Here is a 22264-nt window from a genome sequence, read left to right on the forward strand (position 1 = left end):
TACACAATGTACTCTGATGCTTTAGTGCAGCACTGAAGGAGTGCTGCATTACCAGAGATGATGTCTTTCAGAAGAGATGTTAAACAGAAGTAAATCTAGAGAATGCTGGAAATACTCAGCAGGTCCAGCAGTATCTGAAAAAAGGTCATCAGGCTGAAATGCTAACTCTGTTTCTGTCTCTACAATTGCTATCTGACCAGAGTATTTCCAGCATTCTCTGTTTTTATTTCAGATTTCCAGCACCTGGAGTATTTTCCTTTTGTATTAATGCTAAACAGAAACCCCAAAGGGCATGGAGCTCTCCAGTACCCAGACCAACAATTATTCCTCAGCCAACGCCAGCAAATCAGATTAACAGGCCATTCATCTTATCGCCATTGGTGGTACATTACTGAGAAAATGGGCTGCTGAACTTAGCTATCAGTCAACAGTAACTAATTCACCATCTATGAAAACTTTTGAGGATGATAGCAAGTCTCTTATATGAAATTTCCTTTAGCTTTATTCTGTATTCCTTTATAGTTTCAAAAATGAAGGTGACCATAAGCTTACGGTTGGGAAAAAGACATGAAAATCTTCGTTCTATACACTTGTCCTTTTGTTGCATTACCAAAAAATCCATATACGTTTTGCTAAGAATTGGGACTAGATTTTTCCAACAGTAAGCTTAAAAATGAAACTAAGCCGATTTTTAAAAACTTGTTTTGGCCAATAATGCTATACAATATCAAATCACTTCACTCACATTTGTGATGAGATTATCTTTGACAATTTGTCAAAGCGGAGGCAGTGGTGTAGTGGTGCTGTCACTGGACTAGTAATCTAGAGCCCAGGCTAATGCTCTGGGGACATGGGCTCGAATCCCACCATGGCAGATGGTGAAATTTGAATTCCGTTAATAAATCCGGAATTAAAAGCTAGTATAGTGGTGACCATGAAACCACTTGACGATTGTTGTAAAAACCCATCTGGTTCACTAATGTCCTTTAGGGAAGGAAATCTGCTGTCCTTACCTAGTCTGGCCTACATGTGAATCCAGACCTACAGCGATGTGGTTGACTCTTACATGGCCTCTGAAATGGCCTAACAAGCCAATCAGTTCAACACAATCAGCGTTGGGCAATAAATGCTGGCCTAGCCAGCGACGCCCACATCCCACAAATGAATAAAAAAATTTAAAATATGTATGATTTTTAATACATTTTTCTGCAACTTACACAACACAACTTTGTTTGACCTGGGCATTAAATCTAAAAGGGTGTTATTTAAAGTGTACACGTTGGCAAAAAAAGCGTTTAAAAGGGAGTCACCACCTGCATACCTGTGGGAACACAATCAGGGTCTCACTCACCTTATTACACCGTCCAAACAGTTGATTTGCTGATAACAATATACTGGCTGTTCCTTGCATCTCGATTCATCTAACAGCATGTGCTTTACGGCACTGCTGGGTGCCGTACCCTTGGTTGGGCCGGCTTTAAAGTCTTTGATCTGGCTGCTTGTCTCTTTCTGTTGTGTTACTGCAAAATAGATGTACTTTTAGAATTAGGACAAGCTATTTACAACATGAAGCTTAAAATATAACCTTAAAGATGAACTGACCTAGACCTATTGGCCTAGAAATTGGATCATAGTCCAGTTGGATTATTTTTAAGAAAAAAATACCCCTCAGTTAAAAGGGGAAATAAAACTAAATTAGCTAGAGCAAGAGATTTATGAAACATTTTAACAAATTGTTTAACGTAAACAATTTAATATGAATCCCTTCATCACTTTCCAAGTTACAAAGTGCCCCTAAATTGTCTTTGAAGATGCACACTGGCACTTTCACAATACAGCTGCTACATGATTTGCAAGCATTTGTGATCTTTCTGATACATGCTTGGGGTGGGCACAGTACAGCACACATCATTTCAAATGACGAAATGTCAAAGGAATACCACAGTTCAAAAATTGAAGTTTTGGATTGGGGCTGGGGGGGAGGAAGCTGTGTTGCAATGAATTTGAAAAAGTGTAGGTGGTGACCTGTTTGCAGTATGGCTCCTGGGATGGCAGCTGCCTTTCAAGACGTTATCAAATTGACTGTTCATGCGAAGAGCTTGGTCAGCGAGTAATGGCAGACAATGCAATCACTGAAGAGCGAGATGTTTAGCTACAATTTTTAAAAATTCTGCTTTTAAATAATTTCAAGTACTATGTGCAACCTGGTTAGTATTCTATAACGGGAAACCCACTCCTCGAGGTCACATCTGCTTTGGGAATAGCATTCACATTTTCATAGATCTGAAGAACTCATCCTATAGTTTTATTTTGAAGAAAACAAGTCGAGAGGCAAGGAGAAATCGGAAATTATTTCAGGTATTTTTAATAAAAATTTAGAGAATGCAATTTCTTCTTTAAAATGACAGCCCTGCAAATATTTGAGTCCTGAATCACTAGTCCCTCATGTCGCCAAACATATTTCCTTCCTCCCATTCTTGCTTTATGTTGTTAGACAAAATCGAAAATGACAGGAACTGAATGTTTACACACATTAGGAATATACATTACACTTGGATAGAATTATATTTATGGAATATTTAAAAGTAAATTGCAGTATTTTCACTTTGTTGTTTGACTAATTTTCCAAGTGACCCCAAACTATTGCAGCTTGCCCAGGTAAATAGAATAATGTTGCTCCACATCAACTGCTAACGTAACTACCAGAAATGAATAGCTGCAACAGCTGTGTTTAGACTCAACACACGTACAAGTTATTTCAAGTCAATTTATCATGCATGTCTAAATAAATGCAAAATAATTAAGCCCATTACCGGTTTTGTGTCTGCGCTTTGATTCACTCTTGCTTCGGCTCTCAATGAATACGGTTTGCCCTTGATTTTTGACTAAGTGCACATCCTTACAGATTTTCTGGAACGTCATCTGGAAGAAACAAAGGATTGAAGGCCAGTAATTTTCCTCTAAAATTACTGAATGTCTTGTCTAGGTAGCAGATTCTGATTTTGAGATATGACAAAACTACACAGAGAATGAGACAACAAGACTTTTAAAAATTCAGCACCTGATTGGAAACTCAAAAAATAATGAAAGCTTTGATGGCAAAGTCATTAAATCATTAAAACACACTGGGTTGAATTAATGAGTTCCCTGCCGAACCCGGCAGCAGGCCTGGTAAAGGTGCCTTGCCTGTCGGTCACCCGGGCGCCCGCCTCATTGTGATTATGCGTGGGCACCTATTTTGCATAGGGGAGGTGAGAGTCTCCTTCCCCCCCAATCATGTTGCAGGGGCAGGAGGCCAGTCATTGATTACACCCTCAGATGACTCTGGGGCAGGTGCTGCTGCCGCCATATTTAAGGGCCTGCCTGCCCTGAATTCACTCCTGTTCTGGATACATTGTCAGCTCCGTCCGACTGGGTCCCGTATCCCTCGCAACCCCCCTGCCCCGAGGAGGGCAGAAGATGTTGTCCGAGCAAAGACACATGGTGGCCCCACGTTTCAGTGATGCCTCCCTGCAGATTCTCCTCGAGGTTACAAGGGAAAGGCGGGAAGTTCTCTTCCACAGTGCTGGCAAGAAGAGGTCCTCCTGTCTGACCAAGGAAGCAAGGTGGAGATCGCAGAAGAGGTCAGCAGTCACGGGATCACCCAGCATAACCGGGTCCAGTGCAGGAAGAGTGTCAATGAGCTCCTGAGTTCTTCCAAGGCGAGTGCTCCATTCCAGTCGCTTTCTAGAGGATTGCATGTGACTATGTGGGAAGTTACCTGACATGGGGAGGGTAGAAGCACTGCGGCAGTGGCCGAGTGGATAGGGTTTTGTATCTTCCTGACAGATGCATGGCTCTCTCTCAGCCACAGACCACCTTCCTTCATAGCTCAGCCTCCCCTGAACACCCATGACAGCGAGTGTCGGAATGAGACACATCAGATTTCCCCAGTAGGGGATGAGAGGCTGAAATAAGCTGAACTGTCTTGTCGATCTCTGGCAATCTCTACCATCTCCATCCTTCCTCTTGCAGGACAAGAGGGCCCATAATAATAGCGGGATGTCCCAGACAGGCGGTTAAATTCCAGATGTACGTCCGCTTACCTCCGCCAAGGAAGAGGCCTTGGAGCTGGTGGGTACACAGGGCGGGCTGTTCAATAGCTAAGGGGGAACATTGGAATCCCTGCGCAAGACGACGAGGATTGTTCCCCGTTGGCATTTGCATCAATGTTGGAGACCCACATAACACTTGTTAGGCCTCAGGAGATCTGCACAGCCTAACCCACACACGTTTGTGTTCTCTCATGCAGGTAGCCATTCGCAGGGGTCCGCAACCACTTGGGTCAGCTGTCCACCTCGGAGGAGGACGACGACTCAGAAGATGCACTGTCCCATGAGACTCTTGCACCTTCCACCAGCACAGAAACTTTCACCTTGATGGGTAACCATTGGCTTTAGAATCAGGGTCACAAGTTGGTGACAGCACCACACATGCGCGCAAGCAGCTGGCAGAGGCTGACACAGCCAAGGCCACTCACAGACAGTTTGAGCACTGTGAGTGGCCAGGCCCATGCTGAGCTTCAGGACGATGAGCTCCAGTGTAGACAGTACAGGGCATGCTGGAGTTGCAGAGAGGGACAGCACAAAATCTGGCAGAGATCATGTGCAGCCATGAGGAGGATGATGGAGGAGTCCATCCATGCCATGACTGCTGCCATGTCTCAGCAGCACTTATCCTGCTGCACTGTGTGCATGGCCAATGGTGTGCAGGTCAGCGCGCATCTACGGGATCTGGCTCTTTATGAGGGTTGCCAACCTCTTATAGGAACATAGGAAATAGGAGCAGGAGTCGGCCATTTGGCCACTCGAGCCTGCTCCGGCATTCAACTGGATCATGGCTGATCTATTTCAATGCTATTTTCCTGCACTATCCCCATATCCCTTGATATCTTAAACATCTAGTAATCTATCGCTCTCTATCTCGAGCACACTCAAATGACTGAGCCTCCACATTCCTCCGGGATAGAGAATTCCAAATATTCACCATCCCCTGAATGAAGAAATTCCTCCCCATCTCAGTCCTAAATGGCCTCACTCTTATACGGAGACCGTGTCCCCTGGTTCTAGACTCCCACGCCCCCCTCCCCCACCTCCACAACCCTGTTGAGCCCTGTAAGAATTTTGCATGCTTCAATGAGATCGCTCATTCTTCTATGGGCCTAAACTCTAGACATTCTGTAATTTGAGAGTTTCACCTGCAGCAAATATTTACATTGCTACTTAAGCTGCATTCATTTAATTGGCTCTCTCATTGACTAGCTTTTAGTTCTATTTGCTTAGAGAGTCACGGTTTCAGGCTTGCAGATGGACTATGACACCAATTTTTTTAAAATTTAACTGCAAGTATTTACAAACAGTAAATAACACCAAAGAAATTATTCAATTCTTACAAAATAGAAATTAAATAGCTTCCTATTAAAACTCTTGAATTTTGCATAGATGGTATAAATGAGGAACCAGGAAAGATACAGGCATTTATTTCCCTCTCTGATAACTCGCATGCAAGTTCTTCCTCGAAGTTGAGACAGATAATGCACTTTGATCCATAACAGAAGGTCCCAGGTCCCGAAGATGGGTCACTGACCCGAAACGTTAACTCTGCTTCTCTTTCCACAGATGCTGCCAGACCTGCTAAGTGGTTCCAGCATTTCTTGTTTTTATTTCAGATTTCCAACATCTGCAGTATTTTGCTTTTATTGTCCCATGTCTGACCCCTGGTCTGAGCTAAACCAGTGATCTCAGCTAGGTAGCTGCATTCTCTAAACTGGTTTCAATGGATCTGGGCTCTTGGGCTTCTTTTTTTTTGGGGGGGGGGGGGGGAGGGGGGGGGGTGGGTGGGTTGGATGAGGCAGGGGGGTGGCACAGGGAAGTTGGCACACTTGGTCATTACTCAAATGTTTCATGCTGGATAAGCACACACGTTACTGGACTGAGGCCAATAGTGGGCTCAGCACTGATGCCGGACATCATAAAGTAACCTTCCAATATTCAAGAGTTCAAAATGAGGACAGGGCTGGCAGAATCCACGCAATCTTAGCCGAGCCAGAGTCATCATCATCAGGAAGGTCAAGGAGCAGAAAATTGGACAGGGGTTGAGGGAGGAAGATACTTGCATTCAACAATTCTTCACCGAAGCAGTTTATGCAATATATAAAGTTGAATTAGAGCCCAATTAGTCACTAGGATAGACTTTCAATGCCACCCAGGTGAATCAGTCAGCTGTAATAGAAACTGCCCAGCTTTAACTTCCATTCAAATCAATGGATATGTAAATCACATGTTCAGTTACGGCTGGCTGTTCGATAACACTAATTTTATGCCTGGGCGGCAAGTTGAAAATTAATTTTGCTCATATAGATTAGGTCACAACAGAGATCAAACTCACAGGCTTGTCCCACTGGCTCTCTTCATTGATGTTGCCATTGCTATCACTAGAAGAGGCTACACTCATGAATCGTGCATGAGATCCGCTACTTCCCAAACTTCCGTACCCACTGGAACCATTGTTGTAAACTGGCTAAAATGGAAAGGATAAAAGTTTTAATAGGCTATGTACTAATCAGACGCAAATTATGTTCACATTAGAATACACCATGAACAATGTGAATTAGCTTTACCTGTAGCAACAGCTGACGAATCTGCTCAGTCATAGTTTGTATTTCAGGATTGAGCATTTTCATTTCAGTAAATCTGGGCGTAGCAAATACATCTTCATTCAAAGGACCCCTATATATATTGGAGATTAAGTAGAGATTTTGTGCAGTGAGTATCTTTTGCATCATTTAAAAATACTTTTCTGTAGATTTCTAATTCATGTGATTTTGAATATTTAAGATTTTATAAGTTATTTTGTCATCGTTTGAGAGTTAGGCATTCAGAAAAAATTGATCACTTTTAATTTGGCTCCTTGGACACGAGGACAATAACTCCAGTCTGAGCAACAGTGGTCAGTAACAATATTCGCTTCATGATTTCTGTCCTTAACTTCATCCCAAAAAGAAGAAACCCTGATCAATCAGAAAAACTATACTCCAGAAGTTCATTTATTTTTAGTTTAAAAAATAAGCTGATTATCAGTTGTGATACAGGATCACTAGTTCAGAGCATTTTGGGAACATATAGATGAAATTTTCCTTCCATATTCTCTCACCACCTCCTCTCGCACCCACCTTACAATTTCTGCAACCTGTGGAGTATCTGACCAACATGTATATGCTATAAATTGCTCATAACCTAGTTAAAAACAATAATGCAGGGACAAGGACACTTTTTACATGGAAGCAGGATACACAAAAAACACTTTAGCTGCAAAATCAGCTCTTTAGCACCCATACTTTTTCTTTTATTCATTCATGGGATGTGGGCGTCGCCAGCCAGGCCAGCATTTATTGACCATCCCTAATTGCCCTCAAGGAGGTGGTGGCGAGCTGCCTTCTTGAACCGCTGCAGTCCATGTGGGGTTGGTACACCCACAGTGCTGTTAGGAAGGGAGTTCCAGGATTTTGACCCAGCGACAGTGAAGGAATGGCAATATAGTTCCAAGTCAGGATGGTGTGTGACTTGGAGGGGAACTTGCAGGTGGTGGTGTTCCCATGCATTTGCTGCCCTTATCTTTCTAGTTGGTAGAGGTCGCGGGTTTGGAAGATGCTGTCGAAGGAGCCTTGGTGCATTGCTGCAGTGCATCTTGTAGATGGTACACACTGCTGCCACTGTGCGTCGGTGGTGGAGGGAGTGAATGTTTGTAGATGGAGTGCCAATCAAGCGGGCTGCTTTGTCCTGGATGGTGTCGAGCTTCTTCAGTGTTGTTGGAGCTGCACCCATCCAGACAAAAGTGGAGAGTATTTCAACACATTCCTGACTTGTGCCTTGTAGATGGTGGACAGGCTTTGGCGAGTCAGGAGGTGAGTTACTCGCCTCAGGATTCATAGCCTCTGACCCGCTCTTGTAGCCACGGTATTTATATGGCTACTCCAGTTCAGTTTCTGGTCAATGGTAGCCCCTAGGATGTTGATAGTGGGGGATGCAGCGATGGTAATGCCACTGAATGTCAAAGGGAGATGGTTAGATTCTCTCTTGTTGGAGATGGTCATTGCTTGGCACTTGTGTGGCGTGAATGTTACTTGTCACTTATCAGCCCAAGCCTGGATATTGTCCAGGTCTTGCTGCATTTCTACACGGACTGCTTCAGTATTTGAGGAGTCGCAAATGGTGCTGAACATTGTGCGAACATCCCCACTTGACCTTATGATTGAAGGAAGGTCATTGATGAAGAAGCTGAAGATGGTTGGGCCTAGGACACTACCCTAAAGAACTCCTGCAGTGATGTCCTGGAGCTGATATGGTTGCCCTCTAACAACCACAACCATCTTCCTTTGCGCTAGGTATGACTCCAGCCAGCGGAGGGATTTCCCCCTGATTCCCATTGACCTTAGTTTTGCTAGGGCTCCTTGATGCCATTCTCGGTCAAATGCTGCCTTGATGTCAAGGGCAGTCACTCTCACCTCACCTCTTTTGTCCATGTTTGAACCAAGGCTGTAATGAGGTCAGGAGCTGAGTGGCCCTGGCGGAACCCAAACTGAGCAGGTTATTGCTAAGCAAGTGACGCTTGATGGCACTGTTGATGATACCTTCCATCACTTTACTGATGATTGAGAGTAGGCTGATGGGGCAGTAATTGGCTGGATTGGACTTGTCCTGCTTTTTGTGTACAGGACATACCTGGGCAATTTGCCACATTACAGGGTAGATGCCAGTGTTGTAGCTGTACTGGATCAGCTTGACTCGGGGAGCGGCAGGTTCTGGAGCACAGGTCTTCAGTACTATTGCCAGAATATTGTCAGGGCCCATAGCCTTTGCAGTACCCAGTGCCTTCAGTCGTTTCTTGATATCACGCGGAGTGAATCGAATTGGCTGAAGTGTGGCATCTGTGATGTTGGGGACTTCAGGAGGAGGCCGAGAGGGATCATCAACTCAGCACTTCTGGCTGAAGATTGTTGCAAATGCTTCAGCCATATCTTTCGCACTGATGTGCTGGGCTCCCCCATCATTAAGGATGGGGATATTTGTGGAGCCACCTCCTCCAGTTAGTTGTTTAATTGTCCACCACCATCCATGGCTGGATGTGGCAGGACTGCAGAGCTTAGATCTGATCCGTTGGTTATTGGATCGCTTAGCTCTATCGCATGCTGCGTACACAGTTTGGCATGCAGATAGTCCTGTGTTGTAGCTTCACCAGGTTGACACCTCATTTTGAGGTATGCCTGGTGCTGCTCCTGGCATGCCCTCCTGCACTCTTCATTGAACCAGGGTTGGTCTCCTGGCTTGATGGTAATGGTAGAGTGGGGGATATGCCGGGCCATGAGGTTACAGATTGTGGTTGAGTACGATTCTGCTGCTGCTGCTGCTGATGGCCCACAGCGCCTCATGGATGCCCAGATTTGCATTGCTAGATCTGTTCGAAATCTATCCCATTTAGCACAGTGATAGTGACATACAACACGATGGAGGGTATCCTCAATGTGAAGGCAGGACTTCCTCTCCACAACAACTGTGCGGTGGTCACTCCTACCAATACTGTCATGGATAGGCGCATCTGCGGCAGGCAGTTTGGTGAGGACGAGGTAGAGTATGTTTTCCCCTCTAGTTGGCACTAAGAGTGTCATTTTGGTACCAAAATGGCATCTGCGCCGTGCATGCAGACCTCCAGTGCGACCCACACCGAACGTCATCTTGGAAAGGCATCAGGAGGGTGCACAAAGTTGGCAGATCGTGACGGCAGTCAGCGCGCAAGACTGACTTGATGCCAGCGTTGTCAATTTTGATTCCACTGCTCCAGCCAACGCCCTCTCAAAAACACAACTTAACAGGTGTTCAGCAGCAGGAAGGTATCCCCACCAGTGCTCTTTAAAGGGATTATCAACTATAGTCAGGTTAGTTGTTGATTAATCTCTACTGGCTTTGTTCGAGTTTGTGGAAGTGCCTGGTAGTTTGAAGAGTTGGTCAAAGCTGGTGAAGTCGAGAGGAAGTTGTGCTGGACATGGAGAAGGCCTTGGTTGTGACTGCAAGGGATCTGGTCAGATCATTTACTCCTATTCATGGGTGATATAGCTGCAATCCCCCTTAGTCTGCACCATGAGAAATAGGAGTAGAGGCAACAAAGGAGGAGTGGAGTAGAAAGGCGCTCAGCAGGAGGCCTTATCCACCTAGGGTCTTCCAAGAGCACTTCTCTTGCCTCCACCTTAACCAGGAGCAGTGTGTGTGTTGTCTGCACTTTACAAAGGAGGTGCTCACAGAACTCTGCCACCTCTTGCAACTAGTCCTGCAGGCTCAGCAGAGCAAGGACAGTGCTACCAGTGGCTGCAAACATGACCGTGGCCCTGAATTTTTTTCGCCTTCCAGGCTGGAGCAGGTGACATATGTAACACTTCCAAGTTCACCATTGATTGATGCAGAGAACTGACAGACGCATCTTACACCAGGAAAGGGGAGTTCGCTATGCTTCCTTCGAACAGATAGAAGCAGGTGGAGTGTGCAGGTGGCTTTGCCAGAAAGCGGGCGGCCCCACAATACAGGGTGCCAATGACTGCACACACGTAGCTTTATGGACGCCATATCTAAATGCAGAGATGTGCTACTACTGCAAAGATCACACTCCCTGAATGCGCAGTTGGTGTGCGAACATGCTCAACACATCATGCTGATGAATGCCTGCTATCCCGGCAGCAGTCACGATACTTTCATTGTGCAGCAGTACACTGTTGTCAGTCTTTCAGCCACGTCAAACCAGAGGGCAGCTGCTGGGCAATCTGCTTTAAACTTGGGTGATGAATCCTCACCGCAACCCAACCACACATGGCCAGCATGCATACAATGAGAGCCATACTGCCATTCAAAGCAGACCATTGGAGTGCTGAAGCAACAGGTCTGCTGTTTCCCTGGCCACTCTGGAGGAGCTCTCTAGTACTTGCTGGAGCATGTATCTGCCTATATCCACCACAATTTGGCCATCATGTGGGCACAGACTTTGTCACCAGACATAAGGTGAGATGCTCGGAGGCGGTAGCCGGCATATCCGCCATTCGATTGGGCTGTCCACAATCTCCTCATTTGACTATAATTCCAGTGAACACAGCCCCAAATCCCCACTTTAAGAGGTGCAGGCAGACTTGCTTAAAGTGCTGGTCTCGCATGAACTTGGGTCCCCTGCTGAGGCATGCAGCCACTCCGCAGCTGCACACCACTATCATTTAAATTAGAAGGCTGCACAAAGTTTGCATGCTGCCCACACTGCTACAATTCATGCATTGCAAAGCCTGCACCTAATCACCAGCCTAATCAATTTTTTCCCAAGATATAATTCTACCATTTTTTCCAAAAAGAAGTGTCCAAACACAAGTTCAATCAAATCATTTCACTTAAAATAAAACTACTTACGTTCTGACTTTGTGCCTTCCAATTATGAAGGATACCTTTCTGCTCCAAGGATTAATAAAGCTTGACCAACTGGTGTCAATTGTGATGTATTCACCATTCTGAGAGCAGAATCGAACAGGTGAATGTTCAAAAGGTTGCCCAGCATGTTTCAGTACTGAAAGAATAAAGAACACATTAAAAAAAATTAAACTGATTTTATGTCTGATAATGTAATAACCAACAAACTATCAACTACTCAAACCACAATGCTTAAATCATGGGGTGACTGCATATTTTTGCAGCATTAAAAACATGAATTCAGCAATTTAATTCTTACCAAGGTATTATTCAAACGTTTAAAAAAAAAATCAAAAAAACATGGCTCAAGAGGCTAATGCAAAATTAAGATTTGACTGTCTACACAGACTGCAAAACACACATGTAGCGTAATGATTAAAATGGATGTGGCATATTTTGTCAATACAATTATCCATTCTTTAAATACTAAATTTATGATCACTCATAGGAGTAGGAATAGGACCAGCAACAGGCCTTTCAGGCCCTTGAGCCTGTTCTGCCATTCGATTCGATCTTGGCTGATGATCTGAAGCAAAATATCAACTGGAGTTTTACATCATACATCTCAACTTGAATTTCAAAAAGAGCCATATTATTAATTCTCACCATTAGAAAGACTAGCATTTTTGCTGGTAGCAAATGAGTCCAACAGTTGAGAAGGGAGAAAACTACATCATGACCATATATAAAATTTGGAAAGAAGGGACTTGATGAATTGAATGGTGTTTTCACATGTTTCTTAAAACTCTGTGGGCACAACTACTGCCAGCAGCAGCTCAACTTTCCAGCCTCTGGCTGCGAACAAACTCCAATTACATTAGCACCAATAAAAAGTAGTCAGCACACATCCCCAAAATGGGAAGTGTTGGGGGAGGGGGGGTTTACCTAACCCAACCCACCATCCAATTTTAGAAAAGGAACAGACATCACCAGCTGACACATGAAATGTTTGAAATTTAGTCCATCTTCCCCAAGGTAATTTAACATCTTGGCCCTCGCTTCATTTATATAAAATTGCAGTCCTGTCCTCAATACTGTATCAACATCACACACGTCTATGCACCAACTCTGAACCCCAGTATCTCAAATAGAGAGCATTTCTATGATTCCCCAGGTGATGTTCTGAGGAACATCTCAAATAGCAAGAGGTTGTTTATTCATCCTGGATGACTTCACAGACAGTGATTCATGGCCAATGTGCCTCGGTCATCATGGGGTGGGCAAGATCAACGATAATGGACAATGCCTTCTTGAGCTTTGTGGCCCGAATGACCTCTGCATCACCAACATCTTCCTCCAGGGCAGACATCACCACAGGGTACCATGGCATCATCCAAGGTCTGGACATTGGCACCAACTAGACCTAGTCATCACGAGGCGCAATCTGCCCAGTGTTCTTCACACCCACACCTACCATAGTGCAGATTGCGACACCAACTACTCTCTTATCAGCAACAGAGTAAAGGTGCACCCCTGAAAGTTCCACAGCTCCAAACATGACAGCTGCCACCCACCAACATCCCTCGCATAAGCAATGATGCCAAATACCAGCACTTTGCACTGTTGCTGGAACGCTTGCTATCCAGCAAAGCCTTAACAGGAAGCACCGATGCTGGCATTGATGAAGCTTGGAAATCACTAAGCTCAATCATCTATGAAGCAGCAGAAGCATCAATTGGTAAATGCGGAATCCCCAAAAATGGCTGGTTTGAGACCTACTCAGCTGAGATGATATCTGTCACTAGTGCAAACAAAAAAGCCTACATTTTGCACAACATAAACCCAACAGCTAAGACAGTACATGACGTGAAAGTACACAAGTCAGTCATGCAAAGGAGAGGGAGATACTGTGCATACAAACACTAGTTCAGGTTATGCCAAGAAATCCAAACTGCATGTGACAAAGGAAATCTACAAGCTACATACAAAGGGATCAAGAGGATGATTGGCCCTGCCATCACCAAAGTTGCTCCCCTGAAGTCAGCAGATGGTGAAATACTCACTGACAGAAGCAAAGAGATGTCCTGCTGGGCTGAACACTACTGACAGCTGTACTCCTGCGAGTCAGACATCTCCCAGTCTGCGTTTGATGCTCTCCCACAACTTCCTGTCATGGATGAGTTAGATGAAGAACCCTCATCACTGGAGCTCGAGAAGGCCATAGACTGCCTAGTGAACAGAAGGGCACCAGGCATAGATGGAATCTCAGCTGAACTGCTCAAGCATGGAAATCCCATCTATTGCCACGCCTTTTTGACCTTCTCTGCTGGAAAGTCGGCTCTGTTCCACAGGAGATGCGTGATGCCAAAATCATAACACTATACAAAAACAAAGGCAACAGGGGCATCTCACTCGTTAGCATCATGGGGAAGGTCTTTGCTAGGGTCATAATTAAGACTCCATTTACTTGATCTACGGTGGATATGATATTCTCCATTGCCAACTACAACAGAAGTGTAGGGAACAGAGTATACCCCTTTATCTTACTTTTGAAGATCTCACTATGGTATTCGACACTGTCAGCAGAGCAGGGCTCTACAAGATTTTGGGAAAAATTGGCTGCCCACTGAAGCTCCTCAGTCTCATCCGCTCCTTCCATGACAACATGTACTGCACTGTACAGTTTGATGGCTCCACTTCCAACAGTTTGAGTGAGAATAGAGTGCAACAGGGTTGTGTCCCAGCCCCCACTGTGTTTGGCATCTTCTTCTCTACGCTCCTAACCTTCACCTTCTCTGCAGATATAGGAGTCTACTTGCACACAAGGTCAGACAGCAAGCTCTAAAATCTACCAAGGCTGAAAGCGAAGGCAAAAAACACATCACTGTCCTGATCAGAGATCTTCTCTAAGCTGATGATGCTGCACCAGTCACTCATACAGAAACTCAGCTACAAAGACTCATGGACTGTCTCTCCCGTGCCTGTAACTTGTTCTCCTTGACTATAAGCGCCAAGAAAACCGTGATCATGGGACAAGGTGTTGATTCTCCACCCCTGATCACACTAAACACTGCCCTACTGGAAGTGGTTAGCAAATTCTGCTACTTTGGGTCCACTGTGACAATCTGTCCTTTGATGCAGAGCTTGATACATGCATAGGAGAGCAGCTATCATCTTTGGCCAATTTGCGAAATGCGCAAAGCTGACCCTTAGGACCAAGCTCATGGTTTATTAGGCCTGCAGTCTCAGCACCTTGCTGTATGGCTGTGAAACATTGGTGACTTACAGCTACCAGGAAAAGAAGCTCAATAATTTCCATCTTTGCTGTTATGGGTACATCCTGGCAGGACAAAATCACAAATGTGGCAGTCCTCTCAAAGGCAGAGCTCCCATGTGTGTTGGCACTAATCAGAGGTGGCATCAGTGGATCGAACACATCTGCAGGATGGAAGACGGTGGCATACCCAAGTCCCTTGTGAATGGTGAGGTGGGTCGGGACCAGACGACCATGGGACAGCCAAAGCTCAGCTTCAAGGATGTTTGCAAGCATGACGAAGACCCTAAATGTCAACCATCGCACCTGGGAGTCAACAACTGATGAAAGAGGGAAATGGCACCACATCCTGTGGACTGGTGTGCACTACCACGAAGACCAGCTGCTATAGCAGCTTGGCAACAGGCGCGAATGACAAAAACAACTCACAGCATTGCTTGGCAGCTTCACTTGCAGCACTTGTGGCAGAACCTGCCTCTCAAGGATTGGCCTTCACAGCCATCAGCAAATGTGCACCAAGAGAAGACACCCCAATTAAATGGATTGTTTTCTGCGTGTTCATCATCTTTCACAGATGGAAAAATGTCAACCCAACCCTTAATACAGGTCTTCTACACCCTTAAAAAAAATCAATACACCAGCCAGATCCAATTGAAATAACATCAGCACAGCTCACACAGCAGTAGGTATGTACGATCTGTTCTTTAGGAAACACTGTTGACATCAATATTAGATTGTCAGTCCATTCTTAAGCAAGAAAAAAAATCATGCTTGCCAATTTTTTTAAATTAGCATCAACAAACTTACTTTTCTTATGAATGCCTAGCATCAAAGGTTGATCATCAGGGTGCAGATGCATCAGCATAGGCATTCCTATGAGGTCCTGAGGCAAATAACCCAATAGAGGGACAGCCCTGTAAAAGAAAATGGAAGATTCTGATACTCTGCACAATGTATGTATACAATAATATTTTTAAAAGTATAAATGTCATGTCCTGTGCTTTGAGACATGAATCACAGAATGGTTGCAGCAGAGAAGGAGGCCATTCGGCACATCGCTTCTGTGCTGACTCTCTGAAGCAGCAATTCATCTAGTGCCACTCCCCCTTCTCCTTGCAGCCCTGCACATTCTTTCTTTTCAGATAAAAATCCAATTCCCTCCTGAAGGCTTCGATTGAACCTGGCTCCACCACACACTCAGGCAGTGCATTCCAGATCCAAAGCACGTGCTATGTGAAAAGGTTTTTCCTCATGCCACCATTGCTTCTTTTGCCAATTACTTTAAATCTGTGCAAAACGAACAAACTCACACAAACTGGATGAACGGAACTGTAATCCAAAACCCACTAATGGTAGCTAATAGCAAAAAAAAAATCAATTAGGTTCTTATGCTAACATTTTGTTTTCCTAGTTGGATATTTGCCACCTTAATTCTCACCACTGGCTTGTCCTTCCTATTGGTCAGAGTGGTGTACTTGATTGTAAAACTGAAGGAAGTCAGAGAAGGCATCTTAAAGATGACAACTTTACATCTGAATTATTCAAACTTGTGTTCTGTACAATTTTCATGAAAAATGTAAACATTGCACATACACCATTTGGCCAGTAGGGGGCATTACAAACCTTATACAAATGTAGGTTTTCAGAAAATCTTTTGGTCACAGAATGTCTACTTAGGTGGAACTAAATTTCAAATAGTTCATTGGCACTTTAAAAAAGTTGGAATTTCAGTAAAAGAAAGCAAAAAGCTCTCCTTAAGTTGCTGTGAATGGTTTTCCAATGAATATGCATATTAAAAAAATCTACAATAGTAGACTCTCACCTCTCATCAACATCCTGGAACACACAGCTGGGTGTGTGAGTCGTGGTAAAAACTCTCTTATCATGAGGAATTCTTGGTGCTGAAAAAAAGATTTTTTTCAATGAAATTAGCAGACATAAAAACACTAACTGTAAAAAAGTACACAAATTTTCTTATTTTAGAGCGATGAAATTAGCCTGGAATCAGAACTTCATTATTGTAAAACAGCTTTCAAATGGCATCTATGAAATAAAACTTTAAAAAAAAACGCTCAATCCAACAATTCACATCTCCAAGGTTTTACTCAAACCCCCTTAATTCATAGTTAACAGACATATCAAATGAATCTCATGTATAAAAAAAATTTTCATACAAAATTTAGAGTCAGAGAGAGATAGAGCACTGAAACAGGCCCTTCGGCCCAACGAGTCTGTGCCGACCATCAACCACCCATTTATACTAATCCTACATTAATCCCATTTCCCTCTCACATCCCCACCTTCCCTCAATTATCATACCACCTACCTACACTAGGGGCAATTTACAATGGCCAATTTACCCATCAACCTGCAAGTCTTTGGGAGGAAACCGGAGCACCCGGAGGAAACACACACGGTCACAGGGAGAACTTGCAAACTCCGCACAGGCAGTACTCAGAACCGAACCCGGGTCACTGGAGCTGTGAGGCTGCGGTGCTAACCACTGCGCCACCCATTTAGAACCAGATCCGACTAAAACTCCTTAAAATCCAAAATATTATTAATTTACTTTGAATTAAAAATAATCTCTGACAAATATTTACAAATTATAGAGGTTTACCTATCATTTTGAATAGAATAATGTTCTCTACAATCCTGACCGGTAACAGGTATATTTACATTATACAGTCTTGCTAATATCGAACTTAGAGATCAATGATCTTGCTATAAAGCCAAGTTGCGGCCTAGTCCCAGTTTCTAGAATATAATTGCACTGAATTTTACTGATATGTCGAAGTAAAACCTCAATATATCCAAGTCATTCGTGGCTTCACTCAACTGCACTGCTCTGCTTCTCAGCTGATCCCATTCTCTTGGGGTATCTAGTTGATCTCCCTAATGTTCTAGATTGCTGCACATATCTGTATTGTATTTAAAACTGGTCTGACTCAGAGTTCGGTGGTTGTCTCCCTTATTACTCACCAACTCTGGTCTGCTACTTACTGACTCTCAAGTCAGTGGCAGATGGTCAATGTGGGAGTCAGAACAGCGAGCAATGTTCTTAACTATCACGAGGTAGTTGACTGGAAAAAGATATGCCCAGCAGCATACAAAAGATCAGATTCCAAAAAGGGTCACTTACTGATGGGTTTATTCATCAATAAGAGAGTAACAATGTGGCGAGCATGGGTTGTAGGAGACCAGGCAGAGAGTAGATATCTCAATACAAAATTGGTGTTTCCATGGACTTTAATATATTGCAAATACATACTGTAGATACCTTTTTTTATATAGAAAAGATGTTTTTCCACCCTGTTCCACATACTTGTAAACAAAGCTATGAATGTTCAAATTGCATGTGGTACAGAGCCAACAGTGAGATGATGAATGTAGCTACATGACAAATACTACATGACATAACCCTAAGAGCACAAGTCAGATATGTATATGCCATGTGAAAAGTAACTGGTCCAAATTGAACAAAAGAAGTTATAAAATGTAAACTGATAGCTACTAAATATTCACTTATCTCAGGAAATTAATTAGGAGGGGGGGAAACTGGCTCTTATGTACAGCATGTTACATTAGATCAGAAAGTTCTTACCTTCATATCCTGAGTGCACTCTTTCAGCAAGCAATAGACAGCACAGTTGGTCATCATCATCTTCAGACGATCGCACCTTTGTGAGATAAGTAGTCATACGAAAAGGGTAGTAGTGGATGCCACGGTCTCGCTGCAGGTCTCCACTGTGAAACAGACGCCAGTAATAAATACAAAGCGAGGCAACCAATACCAATACAAAATATATGTAGCACAAAACAATTTCTCAATGGTGTAACATACTCGAGTATGCATGGAAGCCAGGTTCTTCTTCATCAGCAGACTACAGTATTAATGTTAAAATATGTACCATCATACACATCATATTATTGCTAGTGAACTGTGGATTAATTTGATTTATGTCAGGTCACTTTTAATGCAGATATCATGTTACATGATAAACCAACTACATGGTGTACCTTGGTCAACACCTAGCCTTTGAACGAGATTATAACCAGATCAGTGAGACAGAGAAAAAGGGGAAACAAATCACTCCCACCAACTTCTGAGCATATGCTTAAGAGTGACAAGGGGTTGAAACATGTTTAAAACCTATAAAAACAAAGTTCAAGTGGCTTGCCATCTCAATTGCAAAACAGTGTCTTTCAATTTTCATTGCAACAATTCTCTTGTACATATAGTCCAATAATATATACCTAAAACAGTTTTACTTAATTTACACTAATGTTGAATGGTTATCTCGTTGCAAATCCTCACTGTATTATGTCACTAGCCAAATACTTTTTTGGCACCAATATGGCTGTACTGCAACTTGAAAAATATATCGTAATAGTACTTATGTTGATCTAGAAAGGCAATTGAAAAAGGAAAAAAATAATTTACATCGCGCACTTCATGACCTCACGATGTCTCAGAGTGCTTTACAGCCAGTGCAGTACTTTTGAAGTGCAGTCACTGTTGTAGGAAACACAGCAGCCAAATTACACACAGCAAACTCTCAAACATCAATGTGATAATGACCAATAATCTGTTTTTTGTGATTTTGATTCAAAAGATAAATATTGGCCATGACACTGGGGATAACTCCCTTGCTGTTCTTCAAAATAGTTCCATGAGATCTTTTACGTCCACCTGAGGGAGCAGACGGGACTTCAGTTTAATGTGTCATCCAAAAGACAACATTTCTCATAATGCAGCACTCCCTTCTAATGCAGCACTCCCTTCTAATGCATCAGAGTGTCAGCCTAGATTTTTGTGCTCAAGGCTCTGGAATGGGACTGGACTACAACCTTCTGACTCAGAGGCAAGTGTGCTACCAACTGAGCCATGACAAACACTGGTTGAACTGTTCCCGCTGACTAAAAAAAAAAATAGTCCACAGGTCTGGTAAATGAACGTACCACTGCAATAAATGGGCAATGGGGTTACAGTCCAGCAGGACAATACAACACCTGGGGGTGAGGCAGAGGGACCAAGGACAGAAGAGAATGAATACAGAACTTTGACTCATCTACTAAACCCTGAAGCCTACCTCATCAGGTTCAAAATAAAATAAAAAAGCAGACACTCATGCACTTCTTAATTTTAACTAAGTGTTAGAAACACAAAATGTGTAGAATTTGTATAAATGAATTAGATGACTCCAGAGTATATTCAGCGCTCAAAGAACGAACACGAACAAAAGAATCCCTTAATTAAGTTTATTGTTAATTTTGAGATGAATGAACTGCTAACAGCACAAAGAACTGAAAAAAGATCACATTGCTCATTTACTACTGCAAGGTCACTGAAGTGTTCTGCTTAATGGATGATCCACTTCTTGTGAATACAAGATAATAAAACACCACCTCCACCTTAGTGAGGATTCCTAATCTTTCAGGTTCAAGGTGCTCTAGTATTATAAATGCAAGTGCTTCAGCATACAAGTGTTTTAGAAAACGTTGTGGGTAAAGGCACTTGTACTTGTCAGCAGGTAGCAGAGGGAGTTTTAGCACTGAACCATTGTGACCTACCAATTTCAAACTCCTCAAACCCAAAAAGCCACACATCAGCATAGTGAGTATTTAAAAAGCAAATCGAAAGAATGTTTCCAAAAGCATCATCCTGGAATATTCTCACAGGTTTATGATAAATTTGATTTTCCCTTTCTCCACTCAAATCACATCATTGTCTCTCCAATTTATTCCTACTCTTCCTTTGCACACATTCCTCAGTTCACAAAACCCCCGTCCTTCCAGTACTCACCTAATACGGCAGAAGAAGGACTTCTCTTGCATACAGTCTGGAGCTAATGAATCTGAAAGACAGTTATAGTAATAAATTACAGAATATTGGAAGGGGAGACAGGAAGGAAATGTGAAAACTGTGCTGGTATAATGAAGCTGCACATAATGTTCATTGCAATGAAGTCTTTTGTGAAGGTTTCAATGACCCAGCACAATAAAATAAAATCACATCTAAAATAGTCACATTTGGCAATAATTATCAACGAATACAATATTGTTCCTGTGTATTTTTTTCATAGAACCAAGTTTTCCAAATTTGAAAAATAACACGTTGCTAATGACTTCCCTTCCTAACAGCACTGTGGGTGTACCTTCAGCCCAAGGACTGTAGCGGTTCAAGAAGGCAGCTCACCATCACCTTCTCAAGGGCAATTAGGGATGGGTAATAAATGACGGCCTAGCCAGCCACGCCCACATCCCACGAATGAATAAAAAAAAAACTTCCAAATAAAAAAAGGAAAACGAACATTTTCCAGTTGAGCTAAGAGTGCAGAGATCCCACAGTTTATAGGAATGGAGAGACAAAAACACTGGCACTGTTACATTGCATCTTTTAGTTAATATGGGAGTAATACAAGACTAGGAACAAGATTTCTGTATTAAGCTAAATGCAATAGTGCCACTGCCTCTCCTACTCCAGTCATCAAAATTTCACAACCCATATCACATTTTCTTCCTGTTTTGCTGCAAAGAATTTCTTTTACAGGAACAAATTCCCTGAAAAGTTCCATGGCTGTAGAGATGAGGCATGTGTGGGACAGTGATACTCTATCAGATGATGAGCAGGTGAAACATCAGAGGCTAATACCATTCACTGTTACGAAATATAGGGGCTAAAATTCATCCCCACTGGCTGATGCTAATGGGGCAGTCATGAAATCTAAATAGCAGTCCAGCACATACCGCCCGTTCCCGCTAGCATCTGGGTCTCCGCCATTTCAGCGAGGATCTTGAAATGGGAGCCCAAGCGCTCAATGGAAATAGGTCAGAGCCTCAACTTATTAAAATTAGTACCATATGCCAACAAAAAGGACCTCATTGCTATTTTTAAAAAACTATTGGACGACTGTGCACAACACACAAACCCCTGTTGGTATTTGGCATTGACCAACTATTCTTGAAGGGACCAACGCAGGCCACTCAAAAGACATGCAAAACAGAAGTATGCAAACAATTATTGTGGGGCCAGAAGGAGCCTGCCCCAGATGGCCGACCCACCCTTCCAACAAACCTGCAGTGGCTAGTCTGCACAGTGAAGCTGCCAGACTGCCAATCGGACAAGTTGTGAAATCAGCTAGCCAGAGGAATACTAACAAGGCCTGACTGTGATAATGGTTTGGCCTCAGATTGCTTATGTTGAGTGGGCAGCAGGCGTACTCTGCCTATCTCCTGCTTGATGGAAGCTGTCAATTGAAAATCTACTCTACCGGGTGCAGTTATGTCCAGTCTCCAGAGAAATGAACTGCATTAGACAGAACAACTCAGGCCTCAAGTATAAAGCATTAAGTGGATCTTATTGAATGACGCAAGCATGAATTAATCACGCATAACTCTAATTTATACAGTTGGACCTTGGATGGTATTATATTTGGAATAAAAGTGTGCGCAATTTTGGGCACCCACCTGCAAGAAGGCATGGATAAGATTCAAAGGGTGACTAGGATTATCAGAT

At 43.2% G+C, this 22264-nt stretch overlaps 1 protein-coding gene across 4 annotated transcripts in view; it reads right to left on the bottom strand.

Moving 5' to 3' along the window:
• Positions 1–22264, bottom strand: part of per2 (period circadian clock 2) — a 75665-nt gene that overhangs the window by 24156 nt on the left and 29245 nt on the right. For all 4 annotated transcript variants that reach the window (XR_010975959.1, XM_068042099.1, XM_068042098.1 and 1 more), the window contains 9 exons: positions 20552–20603; positions 18350–18492; positions 16568–16646; positions 15553–15659; positions 11475–11628; positions 6659–6767; positions 6427–6558; positions 2814–2922; positions 1352–1520 (listed from right to left, as the gene is read on the bottom strand). Coding sequence is in view for 3 of the 4 variants with exons in the window: in XM_068042099.1 (XP_067898200.1) it covers positions 1352–1520; positions 2814–2922; positions 6427–6558; positions 6659–6767; positions 11475–11628; positions 15553–15659; positions 16568–16646; positions 18350–18492; positions 20552–20603 (1054 nt within the window). In the remaining variant the exon portion in view is untranslated. The remainder of the gene's footprint in view (positions 1–1351; positions 1521–2813; positions 2923–6426; positions 6559–6658; positions 6768–11474; positions 11629–15552; positions 15660–16567; positions 16647–18349; positions 18493–20551; positions 20604–22264) is intronic.

This window comes from Heterodontus francisci, chromosome 11 (genome assembly GCF_036365525.1).
Source record: "Heterodontus francisci isolate sHetFra1 chromosome 11, sHetFra1.hap1, whole genome shotgun sequence".
NCBI lineage: Eukaryota > Metazoa > Chordata > Chondrichthyes > Heterodontiformes > Heterodontidae > Heterodontus > Heterodontus francisci.